The sequence below is a fragment of the Anser anser genome, assembly GCF_964211835.1.
Source record: "Anser anser genome assembly, chromosome: 2".
Lineage (NCBI taxonomy): Eukaryota > Metazoa > Chordata > Aves > Anseriformes > Anatidae > Anser > Anser anser.
The window spans coordinates 153,523,105-153,540,903 of record NC_139721.1 but is presented as its reverse complement, the minus strand read 5'-3'; the positions used below and the strand labels follow the sequence as shown (position 1 = coordinate 153,540,903).

Genomic DNA, 17,799 nt, shown 5'->3' with positions numbered 1-17,799 from the left:
TATTTCCCATATTGCTATTAGGAACAATACCAGTTGGATTTTGCTCAATTTAAAGCACCTTATCCATAAGAAATTATTTTATCTTGAAACTACTATATGCTAGATTTGAAAGTGCTTCTAAACTGCAGGTATATGTTAATTTTCATGTAACATATTTTTAGTTTTATCTTTCTCATTAGGGTGGAAAAGGCCTTGGTGGCCTCAAAGGGTTTGTGAGCAAGGTGAAATATATCTAGAATATAAATAATGTGGTAGAAGGAAGTTCTAATGGTTTTGCTATTTTTCTATCATTTTTATTAATGGTTCTGTATAGCTTTGAAGATCTATTGCACTCAGTAAGTGCTAAGTATTATTTAATAGTAACTGTTTAAAATGACTGAAACAGAAGGGGTTACGGTCTTGGGAGCTGATTAGGGAAATAACTGAATTTAAGCCCAGTCATTTACTGCCTCAGTCTGTTACCCCTATATCTTTCTAACGGTATGACTTTAGCGTTGTTTAGGTTTTAATATACGGTTCTGAGCTGTGAAAGATTAATGGAAGGTAGGAACAATGACTAATTAGTTTTCTTAAGAAAGAATTTAGTTGAAATAATAAATGAGAGAACTATAGATCTGAAAGTGTAAGTAAAGGCAATAAAGCTGCCTCTCACGTGGGAAGATTTAGTTGGTTCATCTATGAAGTTGTTTACACAATAAGAACATTATTAAGCGTCTTGTAATGCTTGTGTAACCTCTGCTATATAATGCTAATTTGTCTTTACATTTGTCTGAAATGTCTAGTTGAAATTTGTCCACTTCTAAAACAAGAGGCAAATTCTTTTCCTTCTGAAGAGCCACTTCTTAAACCTTTGAGGCATACCTGAACAGTACCTCGTGACCATGTAGTGCTTAGATAATAACTGTGGGAGCTGCCACCGTCCCAGTCAGATGTTATTTCTTTTGTGTTGAAAACAAGGCGAAGTCCTACTTGCCCCAAGGACTGCACGTTTCATTTTTCTTCCTGTCTTACCAGGTACTGCGTGCAGCTGTCCTTCCAGCTGAGATCTTTCTTCTGTAACGTAAAGCTGCTAACTGCACGCCTATGTTCTGAAAGCTGCTTTCCTTAACCATCCTTGTTCCCCCACACCACAGATGGTTAATGAACGCATTCAGGGTATGTTTAGGTATCTGCACATAGTATATTTCAGTTTAGGTTACCAAATCGTGATCTGTGTTGCTGCACGGCGTCAAGGGTTTTGTAGCTGGCCCATGGGCCCATGTTGCAATCAATTTTAATTGAACGAGGCACTATTTAGACGCTTTATTGTAACTAGCTAATGTTATTTTAAAAAGAAACAACAGCCTTCAGAATGTGTGGTTTCTTTATGAAGTCAAAACTTACTGACCACAGTAGGCTTCGTTATTTTGTCTATTTTTTAATCTGGTGTGTTGTACGGGACTTCACACCCAGACAGGAAGGAAAGTGCGTGCAGTTTCTTTAACTAAAAACAACTTCTTCCATGTAACTAGGAAAAACCTTCTGTAAACTGTTTAGTTAAAAAAAAAAATCAACGACTAGTGAGGCGTCTTGAGAAAATAGGGAAGACATCGGGTGAAAAGTATTAGAAAATAATTGTTACTAAAAATCAGGTAGGTCTTTTTTGTTTTGTTTCAGAGGCTTTTAAGTTATTTTAATGGTTATCTAGAGATGTCATAATTTTGCATAAAGAGCGTCCCTAGCCGACATGAATACAAATGAGTGCTGGGAAATCCAGGTTGGCCCTTTCAGCAGACACAGCCTTTTAGCAGCAGGGAATGTGTCACCTAGGAGCACTGCATTGCTTGCGTAATTGCTATTAATACAGACATAGAATCGTATAGTGTGTTGTGGGTTGGCTGGGACCTTAAAGCCCATATAATCCCACCCCCTGCCATGGGCAGGGACCCCTCCCAGCAGCCCAGGCTGCCCCCAGCCCCATCCAGCCTGGCCTTGGGCACTGCCAGGGATGGGGCAGCCACAGCTCCTCTGGGCAGCCTGGGACAGGGCCTCACTTCAATCTAGTGAAGATTCTCTTCCTAATATCTAATCTAAATCTAACCCACTTTAGTTTAAAGCCATTTCCCCTTGTCTTATCACCACACCCCTGACCAAGAGTCCCTCCCCAGCTCTCCTGCAGCCCCCATTAGGCCCTGGCAGGCCGCTGTGAGGTCTCCCTGGGGCCTTCTCCTCTCCAGGCTGAACAACCCCAACTCCCTCAGCCTGTCTTGGTATGAGAGATGCTCCAGCCCTTTGATCATCCTCGTGGCTTCCTCTGGACCCACTCCACCAGGTCCCTGTCCTTCTGGTGCTGGGGGCCCAGAGCTGAGCGCAGGCTCCAGGTGGGGTCTCACGAGAGCAGAGCAGAGGGGGACAATCCCCTCCCTCGCCCTGATAGCTGTGCTGCTTTTGATGCGGTCCAGAATACATCCTTGTCTCTGCTTCTTACCACAAGCTCCCATGTGCAAGTTCCACCTTTATGAAAGTGGAATGCGAACATTCCAAACCCTTACAAACAAGATCTGCTGTCATATTTGACCACCAGTTGTTCCTTTCATGACTTCTTGTCTGGATTTTTCCCTTTATGTAAGTCAGCTGCAGTTCATAGGATGGCAAGATAGAGAAAGTCAAAAAAAGAGCTAGTTAGATAGGAAAGCTGGGGACACGAACTCAGAATCCATCATAAAATGGCACTGGTCCCATAAGTGATGACCATAAGAGTTAAAGGAAACCTGTCCAGGGGGTGAGAGCACTTGAAATTTGCTAAAGGATCAGCTTAAAAATATATATTGGTTAAACTTGCTGGCTTTGATCTCTTAAAGCAGTGTGCGAACAGGAGCTTAGAGTCAAACAAAGTCGCCTCCCTCCTCGAGTAAGCCAGTTTCTTCCATCAGCTGTGTTGTTTGTTGGCTGCTGGGGGAAAAAAGGACTGCTTCTGTGGGGAGAGAAGTACTGGGTAAGTACTTCATACTGGAGCTAAGTCAGCCCGACAGCTGCGTACCTCTGTAAGAGGGGGTCGTGCTTCCGTGCCTGCTGTTCGCTCTGGGCTCGTGCTTCTGGGATGGTGATGTTGCAGAAGGGCCAGTTCAGAGAGCTAAATGGGTTGGAAACGCAAAATAAGGTAACTTAGAGCTCCCCAGGACAGGTCACTAAAGGAAAAGTGGGAAGGGATCAGTCTCCCCTTAGGGGCATTGGGCTAGCTGCAGTGAAAAATATACCTGGCAGGATGGAGTCCGTATGCAACTGGCTGCCCTACGGTTGTGCTGCCATCAAAACAAATACTCTGCTGTTCTGATCCAGTTTCACCCATTGCTGTGAGCTGAATCTAGCTCTGATTTGACAGGAAGCAATGCCCACTTGCAAAAAGACCAGGAAAGGTGCAGTCAAATCCAGCTGATTTGTTCCATCCCAGTGGCAGGAACGTGTGGAATCGCATCTTGTGGCAGCAGCAAGTAGGTAGATCAGTTCATGCTGACTGGGAAGCTAGTTTCAAACTGACAGATAATGTTGCAGTTCATTCAGTCACTCAGTTGTACAGGGCATGTCTTGGCATCTCTGCGCAGTGCTGGAGCTGTGATGGTGTAAGTTACCTCTTTGGGGAGAGGAAAAAAAGAGTTTATCATAATTTTATTTACCACAGTTTCAGTGGTTTTTTTTATTAAACTTTATTAGATTAGCCTGACTTTTATAGTAATTAAAACACTGCTCTTTGTCCTGTTTCCAAAAATCATTTATTTCCAATATTGCACTCGCTTAGCTAAGAGGAGTGGTAGTAATTAAAGATATTTTCAAGTTGCACAATTTAGTTTATTTAAAAATGCTTTATATAGTTTTTAGATGAAGTTATAAATGTTCTCTTTGGAACTACCTGAAGATTAATAGTGATGCATTTGAAAAGCATTATTTTTTTATTGATTCTTAATGTAGTAAATTACTGAAGTTATTTGGCAGCAAACAGAAATAGCCAGTGATGTTGTTCGCATTTATTTTCCTGATAGCGTCACAATTTGCATTAATTGCATTGCAGCTGCACTCACTTATATTAAAAAGCTTCTACTATAATTAATCCTTTTTATTTCAAATCATTTTGGCACAATTTCTAGCAATAAACACTCATAAAAGACAGACACTTGAAAAATAACATACAAGTTTCTTCAATATACCTATTGCTGTTTTTTCCTGACAAGGGATTATTGATAGGCTTCTAGGATCAAGTGTTGCAAGTGGCTAAGACTTAAGACCAGTTTGAAAAATGCTAAGTGGATTATTTTGCATAAAAAATAGACAGGTTTTGAATTTGTGTAATTAACCTGTGTTTAGAAAATACCTTGATTTATGTCTACATTTGTATTTGAGTTGCATACATTATGGAAATTTAATTTATAATCCATTTAGCTGATGCGATCATAGTTTTTAGTGCTATCATTTATTAGTCCTTGTATATTAAATGCTCTAAAGGCTTAAACCTGCCTTGTGTAAAAAATTACACCTCTGCATTTACATTTTATGAGTCATAGATGGAATTCCATTTTAAATTCGGGTAGCTTTGATATATTTAAGGAATTACAATAGCTTCATTGTTACTAATGCAGGAACAGCAAACACTGACCTTATACATTGCAAATTAATGATTTATCCCTCTAGTTTGCTTTTAAAGTCAACTATACAAATGAGGATTTCGACTTCTACACCTTGAATAAATCATATAGCTCTAAATATAATGCACCCTTTGGCTTTGAACTCGTTATTCTCAATTCTTTCTGCAAGGTCTAACTCACCTCATAGAAATGTTCTTTTAGAAGTTTAAGGAATTGTGTATATTTTTCTTGAAGCCTTTGTTGGAATATCATTGAGTGATTACAGCTACGTTTATTCTTTTTTTTTCTTTTTTGGTCATTGTGTTGCACTTTTTGAGTTTGCAGCAGATTATGGAGGAATTAAGTAATGCCAAAACAGCTCATAAAGAGAACAAACAGCAACGTTATGTTGATGATGCTTTTTGTGATTAGCCTGGCAGTGATATTAATGATACTGTGGAGATTTGATTGTCATTGTCAGAGGTGCTGATGCAGCAAACAGATTGGACAATAGCAAAGGCTGTGAGTAGACAGCATATTTCAGGGATTTTTTTGAAGGGGAAGGTCTGTTATTTTTCCTTTATTCACATTAACTTTCTGTAAGTGTTGTCATGCTTCCTCTCTCTAGCTTTAAAGTTTCCATCTCTTCTACTTTGAGAGCTTTCATAAATATCTTTTTCTTCCAATCAACAAGAAGTTGTTAATGATTGTGTGAAAAATACACCAAGTTGTTTGTGTTACATTGAAATGTAATGCATTGTATACATTAAATCAACTGAGAGTGATATTTCTGGGGTTTTGTGCATTTTTGACAACTCTTGAGGAAGTTTTAAGTTTATAGTAAAAATATACGTTTTTCTTTTATGAATACTGGAAATTCAGATCAGGCTCATTTTTGATTCAGCAGTCATTTGACAGGCATAGGAAGGATTGGACGTATGATGGATTGGACGTATGATGCAGCCCTAAGTGATAAGCGCTCGGCTTGGAAATCAGGATGTTCTTTTGATGATGCCACTAAGAAGAATGTAGCTGTCTTTTTCAGTTAGTTAATTAGCTTTGATTAATTTTAGAAGTAAACGAGTAATGTACCATGCACCAAAATACACGGCAGTGATTCTGTATAACATGCAAGGCAAATAGTTTGGATTAATGTAAAATGTACTGGTTTTACATAGTTCAGGGTTCGACTGTATTTGTTTTACATGTAGCAATTGATATAAATCAAAAAATATTGCTTGTGAAGAACCAAATGATTGAATGTAATGGGGATAAGTTTTTTTAAGACATTCTTGATGCATTGGTTTTTATTTTTTATTTTTTTTGAAACTTTGGTTTTCTTGTGAATGATCTATATACTTGATGTTCTTCCTGTTTGGTGTGATACTTCGGACGAGAAGATTAATGACACAACAGGCTGTGACCTTACCTTTTAAATCACCACATAATTCATTTGTAAAATTTTGGAGCTTGGTATTTCATGAAAGTATCCAAACTCCAAAATTCAGCTGAAGCTTTTTTGAATGCAATATCTGGGCTGTTGCCATACCAGAAGATCCTGTTCAGGCACCAAATAAAGAAGTGGTTATAAAAAAAATGGGGAAATAGACAATAACTTCCAGAGTTCTTGCAAGTACCACAGTAAAATCTAATGTGCTTTTAATTATTTTGTTTTTCAGGCTCTTTATGAGAATATGCTGGTGGAACTGCCGTTTGCTAGTTTTTTCCTCTCAAAATTACTGGGGACAAGTGCTGATGTTGACATTCATCATTTAGCTTCGTTAGATCCAGAAATGTACAAGAACTTGCTTTTTCTCAAGAGCTATGAAGGGGATGTGGAAGAACTTGGATTAAATTTCACTGTGGTAAACAACGATCTCGGGGAAGCACAGGTACGAATAGCTCTAGCTTTTTTTCTTTTATGTATGGCTGATGAATCATTGATATCCCTACTAGTTTCTTTGAATTTGAAAGTGATAAGGAACAACTGCTGTAAGCGCTGTGTGCTTTGAGGCATGATGGGGAATCTGATTCAGTATTTGAAGTAGAAAATAACTAATCTTGTACTTAAAAACTCTACTTTTGAAGATGTTATAAAGGCCTGGTAATTTAACTAATAGATTGTTGTGATGATTTTCTAACATTCATACATGAAAATTTCTGTTGACTGAGATTACTTCTTGAATAAAGTATTTCGTATTATTTCTTTGATTCCATTTCAAATAATTGCAGAAGTTAGATGGTACGTAAATTATAAAAACTGCCTGGGTTTGGAGTCAGAAATCTGAATGGTTTTAAATAATAGTGACCCTTTGTTGTGAGATAAGGGCTGTTACCTTCAGCTGTCACTGATGCTCAGAATTTTCAAAAGAGGGCCTGAAATTATACCACGATATAAAAAATAATAATAATCCCATTTTTTATCTTTCTGAGGGGCTGAACCACGTGGTGAGTCAGATAGGAAAAATGGGTGTTCAGTAATTGTAAAGATGGGTTATTTAGGTCCTTAAGTATGAGTTTTTAGCACAGTTGCATTGTGCAGTTTGATTAATGCTTTTATTTGCTCCGTTGTGAAAGCTAAAGCTCACTTATGCTCATAGTAAAAACTTAATGTCACAAGTGCTTGAAAGATATGCCTTTATGTGGTAATAGAGTTAACGTCTTCAGTCTTTTGTCAGGCTTCCTCTTTCATTTTTGGTAAGTTAAAATTGTGTACTCATGACCTGCTTGTACTTGCTAATGGTATTTAATTAATAGTTGGGTCAAAAAGTACACCTGACCACACTGTGACATGCAGCAGCATCCTGATTCAGGCCTTATTTCTCGTGAAAGAAATCAAGACTAACAGTGGGTATCCAGTCCTGGTCAGGTTGTGTGGTGGCCAGGGAAGGCTTGGCCTAGGCACACCTGCGCAGAAGCAGCAGCACCACCGAGATGCGGCAGCCAGCCCTGGAAATTGTTACCCGGGGTTCTTCTACTGCTGCTTAAATCAGAGCGAGTTTGCTGTCCAAGACTTAGTTTCACCGCATGAAGCTCAGACTAAGTATGTTCTTAGTTACAGAGCCAGTGCTTTATCATAGCATGTGCTCTAAGTGACTGATTGTGGAATTGATTTCTGTGCTATAGGTGCATTTGGTTACTGGGTTGCAAAGTACACAGGATGGCAGTTTCCCATATAAATTAGGACTTGCTGGGGCAGGGAAAAGTTAACACAAATACAACTTAGTTTCTAATTAAAAATGAGAATTAGTTAATATTTTCTGGAGAGGTTGTAGTTTCCATGCTGCATGTGTCTTCTACATATGTCCTCAAAAAATGAACCATGCAAACAAGTTAGAACCAACCTCAGCAAGTAAGGTAGAAGCACACAGAAGAGAGAAATATATGTGAGAAATAACACGCAAAGAGATCCAAGACAGATGTTGCCAGCGCTACCTACTGCTACAAAGACTTGTAAGTGCATTCGTGCCAAGAGGTCTGATGTGTTCGTTAAAATTCTCTGAGGGCTATGGCTAGTATTACGAAGACTTGATTTTTAATTATTTGGCTTAACTTTAAAAGGAAGGTTAAATACAATTGTGAACTTCTGAGTAACTAAATGAAATGTGGGTTAAATTAAATATTCTGATGTGATGCTGATGTTTATACTTTGAGAGAGAACATTAAACTGTCTTTTAATGAGACTGCATTTTAGTGTAGTTCAGTGCAACTAATTGGTTCTTTTCACTGTCTTCCGTGTGTTGATGCAACAAGTAACATATTTAATTTAAATATGTTAATAAGCCTCACACGGATAAATACACTTAATCTGGTATTTGACTCCTGTAACCATTGCATACTAATTAATTGTGTCAAGGTAAGGCTAATTCACTTCGGGAAAAGAGCTTAATTTGCACTCCTTATGGGGAATGTACATTATATCTAGTTTTCAGCTAAACAACCACTTTAGTGTCTAATAAATTAGTGCCCAATAAATGCATCATAAATCTATCATTGTAAATAGCTATTCTCATGACAGTGTCCATCGAGCAATTGTGGCACAGAAGCATTATCTGCAATGAAAGACACATTCAGAAGGGGCTCTATTGCCTCTGTCAGTAGTAGAAGGTAGAAATTCTATTATCGGCGTATTGATTCCAATCCTGTAATGTGCTTTTAGATCCCATTAAACTATTGTCAAAGTGCATTCACCAGAAGTTGAAAAAGGTACTTAATAATTTGCACATTAGACCTGCTAATTAGGGGAGCTCTGCCATCAACCTTACCTTCCAAACCCAAATAGCTTTAGCTTTTGATGAAGAACCATCTAATGCCATGATACCAGCCTAGATTACAGCTGTTAGATCTACTGCATAAAATGGCAGCTAGTAAAAAGTCTCAAAAGAATTTCAGCCGATGGTTAGAGTTGCCTTCAAATAGCTGTGTATATTGATTTTAATTTTTCTTTCTATTTTGTAGATTAGATAATGATAAAATGGTTATAAAATGCTTATAGTAAGTGTAAGGTTAAGAAGTTCCAGAAAACACCTCCTCTTTTTCAGGCCTGCCTCTACCCCTGCCTGTTCATTTTTTAAAATGAGGAAGGTGAGTTGGGTGCTGGTCCAAGGGAAGAGAGGAAGTTTCAAATCTCTGTTACTCTTCCTTCAAAAATGTTAGATTCTGTGCTTCAGGAATTTCTCAGATGCTGATTCTAGAGGTTGCATGGATCAAAACAGTCTTGATATGACCAGGAGACCCCATACATAAAGGATTGAAATAAAAAGGCACAGAACAACGCTTTTTAATATACAAAGCAGCAGTTTCTTTAAAATCCAAATAATACAGAACTAGGTATCAGGACATCTTTTTTTTTTTTTTTTTTAAACAGATGCAAATTCTATTTCTGTTACTGAAGATACATAGACTAGCTAAAGGAGAGCTCTTTGGCTTTTCATTTCCTTGAGATAAAATTTTGAAGTCTTTGAAATAATTCTGAAAGTTTCTGTCTTGGCAGCTTCATTACTCAGATACGGTGGCTTAGGTGAATGATTTTGGAGGTCTTTCAAAAAGAAAATATTTACGTTGAAGCTGATCCTTCTCAGGCAGATTTATAACACTTATGGCAAATGCATTTGTGGGCATTCAAACGCAATCTCCTACCTGGAACTCCTGCCTGAACATCTGGAAGGCAGATGACAGAAAGAAAGAAAGATACTTTCTTTACAGGGGAGATACTAAAAAAAAAAAAAGATTGGAGTCAAAAAGAAAAGAGAAATATTTTCATTGTCCTAAAGACAAGCTTATAAGAGTTAACTTTACCTAAAAGAATACTCTTTGAAATTGCATGGCGTATTTGTCTTAATATTCAGATACAAAAAAAAAATCTTCATACTTCAGAATGCCTGGCTGACAGGTCCCTTATTCTTTCCTGAAGTATTTCCCACTTCACCCTCTTAAAGTGTTCTCTTTTTCTTCATTAGCTTGGGAAGCCAGTCGCCGCCAGATCTGTGTAAGTGTTAAGTTTGTCTGCCAATAGAGTTGCTATTTTCTGCCTCTGATCACATTACAAAGCAATTTTGTGTGACGGATAATTATCAATAAGCCAGAAGATAAATCTCCTGAATTCAGTCATCTTCAATAACATTTTTCTACTGTTTTGTCTTTTTTTATTTATTTCTGTATTATTCTAATGCTCAAAGTAGTGGATGTAACTTGTCTGAACTATTCATGTGAACTGCCACCATGCAGAAACCAGAGATATATTTTATTATCTTTATAGAAGCTGTGTGCAGTTTCTAGGAGTATGTGCTTGCAGGAACATGTAACTGAATTTATACCCAAGAAAATTTTAAGTGCTTAAGAATTTTGTGCAACAGTACTTAAGGGTGTATCAATGCTTCAGTCAGAGGTCTGATGCAATTCCTCTCACCATGTTTTTAAAAAAAAAAAAAAAGAAGATATGGAGATATGTAAAGCACCTTTTCTTGCAGACTTTTTTTTTTAATGGTACTGTTCTGTCTTATTTTGATACTTTTCCTTCATTCTAAGACATCCTGCGTGAGTTTGGAATAGAATTCAGTCATCTGTGGTATTGTCTGAATGATCTGAACACTTAGCTAAATAACACGTATCATTCAATTCCTTTTAAAATACACGATTTTTTAGTGAACCAAATTAAAATGAAATTTGCTTTTTTTTTTTTTAAACTTAGCTCTACACAACAGAAAATGAGGTGACGACACAAGTGTTCCCGCTTTGGGAAGTTTCTCTCCCATCCTGGACCATCTGTGTTACTGTTTTGCACCATCTAGTGGCAGAAGTTGGATGTGTAAAAGCAAAATGCAAGCTGGTCTTAAAAGCTAATCTAAGATGCAGTAGGTTGTGTTGTGCCCTTTTTGAACAAGAAATCTTATGACAGATGTGCCTGACTTTAAAATTGAGTGGTAATTCTACCACAGACTCTCTAAAGCACTATGGATATAGTGAGTGAGTGAAAAGTGAATTGCACCTGCGTTTGCTGTAGTTTTATTGCTAACCCAAGCTTTGCCACTTTCTGTCTGCTGTATAATATCCTTCTGAGCTTAGTGGCATAGTACAGTAGTTATTGCAGCTACACAAATCCTTTTTGTCTTTGACTGTGATGCTACTTTGACAAAACAGTGGTGGTAGAATAAACCTAATATTGATAAACTCCGGAAATGGATGATTAGATCCCAGGCAAACCCCAGGAAATGTGGTTAACTGAATCCTGTGGTCTTACTTGTGGCAGTACAGGGTTGAGGGTAGGATGGGAAAGCTACAGAAGTGTTGCTGGATCAGAAACCAAGGTTTGTTTGCTACTTAAAATAAGTTTTTTTTCTATGTTTACATTTTATCCTGCTTTCTAAAAATAGCGGTCAAAAATAGTACAATGCTTCTTTCTCTCAGATATCCAGCACGAACATTGTAGAGAGAGAAAGCAGCTTTTCTTAGACATTGAATACAGCTTTTCCTTAATCCATTGTGAAAATACTGCTATTGTAACACAAGCATAGGTTTATCTGTGGTACTGCTCTCTATTTGCTGAGCTGCAAGGAAGGTTGCATGTTATAGTTCACCAACTGCTGGGATGAATCTCAAAACACAGCGTTTTCGAGGACACCGTTGTTCCCTTTTGCTCTTTAACAAAGAAAGTCAGTTTAAGCATCACTTTGCGTAAGTACCGAGAAAAAGCTCACAGAAATGATTGCATGCAAATGGGATAGTATCTATTAGTTTGGTGGTGGCGGTGTCTATATTCTTAAGCTTGATGAGTTCGGTGATACAAATATGGTTTAATATGGCCAAATTCAGCGCCTCCCTACTTTGAGGAGGGGAATTGTATTTGGTGAAACAGTGCCAAAAGAACAGGTACTATTGCAGTTTGGAAGAACAAAAGGGGAGATTTGCAGGTGGACAGGCAAAGCAGCAAAGCAGTAGTAGCGTTGAACTGTCAGCAGTGATCACTTTGTCATAGCATCGGTAGCGCTGATCCTGTAACACTGAAGAGGAGAGGAATTTAAGCAGTAAGAGAAAACTTTCCGATCTTATTTAGGGTATGTAAAAGTATTTTATAAGACGTTACAGGACCCTGGCTGACTTCAGTTCAGCAAAGAAGACTCTTGGAAGATTAATGAAGTTCCTGCCCTTAAGTAACATGTCCTGGGTGTGGCTGAGGAAGGTGAAAAGCTGCATGAGCTACAGGGCAATACTGAAATAAGAACAGTGGGTGTGAGCAAGCTTTACCTGCTGGACTCAAAATGGAAATGAGAAAGTCTCTAATGATTAGATGAATGAAATCTTGACTAATTTTGCAGTGACAGTAGTAAAACCATGACAGTAAAGCTGCTGTAGCAGGGTGAGACGTGGCAGATATCTAGACGGGGTGGCTACCTGCAGTAACAGAGGAGGAGAAAGCATAGTAACACAGAAGTCCCATCTCATCAGACAACTTCAGTTGCAGTAAGGAACACTTCCCGTGATTTATTAATACTCCTTGTGGACTTTACCAGGAAAAACATACCCTCAGGTCAGCCAGGGGCTCTGGGTGCTGCCCTGTACTCCCTAGGGTGGCCGTGGTCCTTGTTGAAGGACCTCGCTCAAAGGGGAGCAAAGTAATGTGTGCCTTGTGGGGTGCCAGGGCATGAAACTGTCACCCAAAGTGCCACCTTCGTTATACTTGGTCCTTCAGGGAATAGGACATAAACAAGGTCGGTACTACCCATGCACAGAGATGGTGTGGTGTAGTTGAGGGCTTTTTTTATTGTAGGCTTAACAAAATCACAGAGCTTACAGTTGAAAAATTAAGGTGGGAAGTAGGATATTTTTTAACACCTACTGTAATTCAGGTTGTTCTAGCTTACCAAGGAAAGTGGTAAATACTTCATCACATGGGGTTTTTACACCAGGGTTGCCTGTCTCTCTAAAAAATGTGCTGCAACTCATCTCTGGATTTATTAAGTTAAATACAGGAATCTCTGGATAGAATTCACTGGCCTGTGTTAGCTGGGAGGTCATATTCACAGATCTTAATGTTTTCTTTTGGCCTTAGAAACCTATGAGTCAGTAAATGTTCGAATGCTCAAAAGTGTAGCAATTTTTTATCATCTTAACACTTTGTATGTTTCATACTACTGAAAAAGCTCATGTTGTTGGGTAGCCTGTTGCAAAAGAAGCTATTCATGTGCTTAACTGTGTTCTAAAGACAGGATTATTACCCCAGACTGAAGTGCTCAGTTGTAAAAATAAATAAAAATCCCAGTGTCTAGAGGGTAGAGAACTAAACTTTTTTTTTTCTGAAGGGTTCAGAAGGTGGCCACATCTTGGCTTTTCATTTTTTTAATCTTCTTTTTAGTACTACACCAATCTGTTTAGATTGGGCTACTGTTCGGCAAAATTATCCTCCTGTAGTAAAGAGCAGAATATGTAGAGGTCATTAGTATTTTAATAAAATTTACCATCGATTCTGGTTTATATCTTAATGCAATTACAGTATGTTTGTTATGCTTTTTTCATTAAAAATTCTTCCATGCTAAGGTATCTTCAAATCTCTCAGCAGAAAAGCAAGGTCTGGGGTTGGTTGGTTTTTGCTGGAAGTACTGAATGTGTACAACTTGGCTCTTCAACAGTAGGAACTGTGAATTCTTATCTGTTCAGTAAATTAGGCTTGTATCAAACCCTAATTTTGGCTCAGCAGACATTGCTTTTGCCATAACGTGGTTCTGCAGAATTCACTACCACCAGGAGTTAAATGGAAAATCACAGCCCGTGGAGTAGAGCTTTGCGAACTCGGGTGGAAGGAGACTGCCGTGTACGGGTGCTGTGCTTGCTCAGGGCCGTTGGTAGCATCAGTGCAGCTGGTGGTCAGCTGGATTGCAGCTGCAGACCTAGGTCTGACAACTGAACGCCACACAATGTACTCTCATAAGTAAACAGAAAATAACTGCCTTTGTAACTTGTAATAATGTTTCGTTTCAGGTGAATATTCTGGAGTATATTACAGCAAACTTCAGTTATATAAATAACTTCCTAGAATGTTTTGCAGTGCAGTTTTTCCGGTTAAACAGAATTGAAGTTTTCCAGGAAGATAAAACCTTGTTATCTTTACAGGTGGTTGAGCTGAAGCCGGGTGGAAAAGATATTCCCGTTACCAGCGCTAACCGAATAGCGTACATCCACCTGGTGGCAGACTACAGGCTGAACAAACAAATCCGACAGCATTGCCTCGCTTTCCGTCAGGGACTGGCCAACGTTGTGAATCTTGAATGGCTTCGAATGTTCGATCAACAGGAAATACAGGTACTTCTGCTTAAAACTGCAGAAAACATATGCTTTAAGCGGCATTTTTTCCCCCTCTAATACAATTGTTTAATTTCCTTCACTGTTAGGTTCTGATTTCTGGTGCCCAGGTTCCTATTAGTTTGGATGACCTTAAATCTTTCACAAACTATTCAGGTGAGTATATTGTAATTAAATAAAAATAAATTAAATAAAATAAATTAAATAAGTTTATTATGACTGATTTGGGAATAAATAAATTTGCTTCTTATCCTAGCTTTTTAAAGTAAAAGTAGTAGGGTCTGTTTTTATGAATACTTGGATCCATGGGTATGTAGTTTATTTTATTTGCAAGTTTGCATCTACGTTTCTAGCCAGACAATTAGATGGTGTATAATTCCTTTTCTAAATCACAGAATCACAGAACGGTTTCAGTTGGAAGGGACCTTAAAGCCCATCCAGTGCCATCCCCTGCCATGGGCAGGGACCCTGCCCAGCAGCCCAGGCTGCCCCCAGCCCCATCCAGCCTGGCCTTGGGCACTGCCAGGGATGGGGCAGCCACAGCTCCTCTGGGCAGCCTGGGACAGGGCCTCACCACCCTCTGGGTGAAGGATTTCTCCACAGTGTCTAATCTAACCCTACCCTCTTTCAGTTTAAAGCCATTCTCCCTTGTCCTATCACTACACCCCCTGACTAAGAGTCCCTCCCCAGCTCTCCTGCAGCCCCCTTTAGGCCCTGGCAGGCCGCTGTGAGGTCTCCCTGGAGCCTTCTCCTCTCCAGGTTGAACAACCCCAACTCCCTCAGACTGTCTTGGTAGCAGAGGTGCTCCAGCCCCTTGATCATCGTGGTGGAAAATGGATGTTAGTCAGTGATTTGTGTCTAGTTGCCCTGTCTATAAGCCTGCAAATGCGTTTGGGATGGTTGCCTCTATTAACACATTCAGACCATTTCTCAGACAGCCTGAAGAGAGAACTCATACTTTCTCCTTGTGAGAAATGTGATGTATCTTCATTTTTCTTTGCATTTATCATAAAATGCTAAATTTAAAAAATACTAATAAGTAACTACTATTACCCTAAGTTCACATCCTAGCTTACTTCAAGGTAAGATGGGTAAGTTGATGCATTAAATAATATCCTGAATCTTGCAAATTTTGCACATTCTTGAAGTAAAAGACAGCAATCCAAACTTACTAGTTAAATGTTAACTAAATAAAATTAATTAAAAATAAGTAGGATTCAGTAAAAAAAGCTGCAGTTAAGAAGCTGAGAGATGTAATAGCCATGGGTAAACAACAAATGAGAAACTCAAAGTGCAGTGATCAAAGAGATCTATAAATGAGAGAGGTTAGCAGTGTAAACCAGTTGGCTTTAATATTTTCCCCAAGCTTTTCAAGATTGTATGCTAGGTTTTCTGAAGAGTTTATTTCTTGCATAAAACTGTTCTGTCTATAAATCATTCAAATCTTACAGGTGGCTACACAGCAGACCATCCTGTAATTAAAATATTTTGGAGAGTTGTAGAAAGCTTCACTGACGAAGAGAAACGCAAACTTCTCAAGTTCGTGACAAGCTGCTCTCGGCCACCTCTGCTGGGGTTTAAGGTATGTCTTCCTGACTTCTTGGCAAATTTCTGTCTATGTTACAGCTTATGATACAAGCCCTTTTTTCTGTGGGAATTGAAAAATTGAGAATAATGTCCCTCTGTGACTACAGACAGATACAGTTTAAATGCTTGCACTTGGATATAATGAGTAAATGATGTTCTAGCTGCAAAATTTGGTGGGCCTAAAAAAGCAATGGTTTAAGCTCCTTTTCTTTTCTTTTTTGTTTTTTTTTTTGTGGAAGGTCCTCTCTGTCATTTCATGTTACTGTACAGAAGCAGTATTGCCACCAGTTTCAAGGAACAAGTTGAGTTAAGAATATTGTCTTCAAAATCAAGAAAAAGACTATTTGGCTTAAAACAGATACTAAATTCAAACCACTGAAACTAAGCATTTGAAGCTGGAGATATATTTTGCATCCTTTTAAGTTCCATTTACCTGCTTATAAGATCGTGGCTCATTACCTTTTCTATTTCAATATTTTGCTGCTATCCTTAGATTTTTATTTACAGTGAAGCTTAAGTGTGAAGAAAACTTCTGTACATTGTTGATGAAACTGAAGAGAGGGCGAGGCACGTTGAAGACATTTTGAAATTAAATTTTAGAGATACTCTGTCCATGAGTTTCAGATGCGCTGCAAAATTATGTTCTAAGATATGACCACGGACTTCATTTCCTCTAAAATATGGGAATATTTAGTGCTTTTCTGTAAATAGAAAGATAAAAGGATAAGAAAATAAATAAGTAAAGAAAACAGGTAAAAGAAAATAAGTGTAAAAATGAAAGGATAAATTGCTTAGTAACAACACCACCACCTTTGGTGCAGTGGTCAACAGCATATTTACTGTTGTACTATTTAATAAATAGAATATAAAGCTGGGTTTATCCAGAACATAAATACAGATACTGCTTTACACGGTTGTTTCAAGGTAAGAACAGAGCCGTTCTGTTTTGCTCCTATCTTACAGTTGCTAAACAAAGTTGGAGTACATGTACTTAGTAATTTCTCACATGATAAGGTACCGTGATGTGATATTTAATTACCAGTGGGTAGTGGCTACTTGTTTACATTTATTAGGTGAAATAAGTAGATGAACCCATAAGAAACCAATGGAAGTTTTGTATAGGTGTTAAAGGTTCATTAGCTGTTCTGTAAAATAATACTACACTTATTTTGTTATCTAATGGTGTGGATGAACATTTTCTCGGGAAGATAGATACTAACATTTTATATAGGACCAAGGGTTTCAGGTGTGCATGATAGTCTAGAGGTGGAAACAATATATTTGGAATTTCGCACCATTTGTTGAATCATGCTCTGAAAGTTCATTGTGATTTTTTTCTCTTAAAATTAGCATTTTAAAAATACTTGAAAGGCAACTGCTAGAAGAGTTCTTTTCTTATCTATGAATCAGGCCCTTTCCTATGCTGGAGGTGATGTGATAAAATGTCAGGTGTGAAAAACAAAACACACATGTATCTGCCATGTTTGTAGTACTTACCACTATTTTTCTCTTACTGAATTCAACAAAATTCATTCTAGAGTTTTTAAACTCTGTACTGATGAAAAAAGATAAATCATCAAGTTTTCCTCTGGAAAGCAGACAAGAAGACGTTCCAATATTGAAGGTCAGTGGTCTCCATCGCAGACCTCTGCCGCTTGAATGATTTGAAATAGATAAAAACATAGGTGTGTTATCGTACAGGAGCATGTGGAGCGGTTGCTAGGGGTGACCAAAGAGTATTCCCGGTGCCTTAAACAGCGTTTTTTAAGCTGCAGGGTGATTTCAAAGAGGAGGCGTTGTTTTCAGTGCCACATTCTGCAAG

General features: G+C 38.3%; 1 protein-coding gene across 2 annotated transcripts in view; it reads left to right on the top strand.

Annotated features, from left to right (window-relative positions):
* Window positions 1-17,799, top strand: part of UBE3C (ubiquitin protein ligase E3C) — an 80,660-nt gene that overhangs the window by 55,898 nt on the left and 6,963 nt on the right. For both annotated transcript variants that reach the window (XM_083823702.1, XM_083823701.1), the window contains exons 19-22: window positions 6,275-6,487; window positions 14,202-14,390; window positions 14,480-14,546; window positions 15,842-15,972. In XM_083823702.1, coding sequence (XP_083679828.1) covers window positions 6,275-6,487; window positions 14,202-14,390; window positions 14,480-14,546; window positions 15,842-15,972 — 600 coding nt within the window. The remainder of the gene's footprint in view (window positions 1-6,274; window positions 6,488-14,201; window positions 14,391-14,479; window positions 14,547-15,841; window positions 15,973-17,799) is intronic.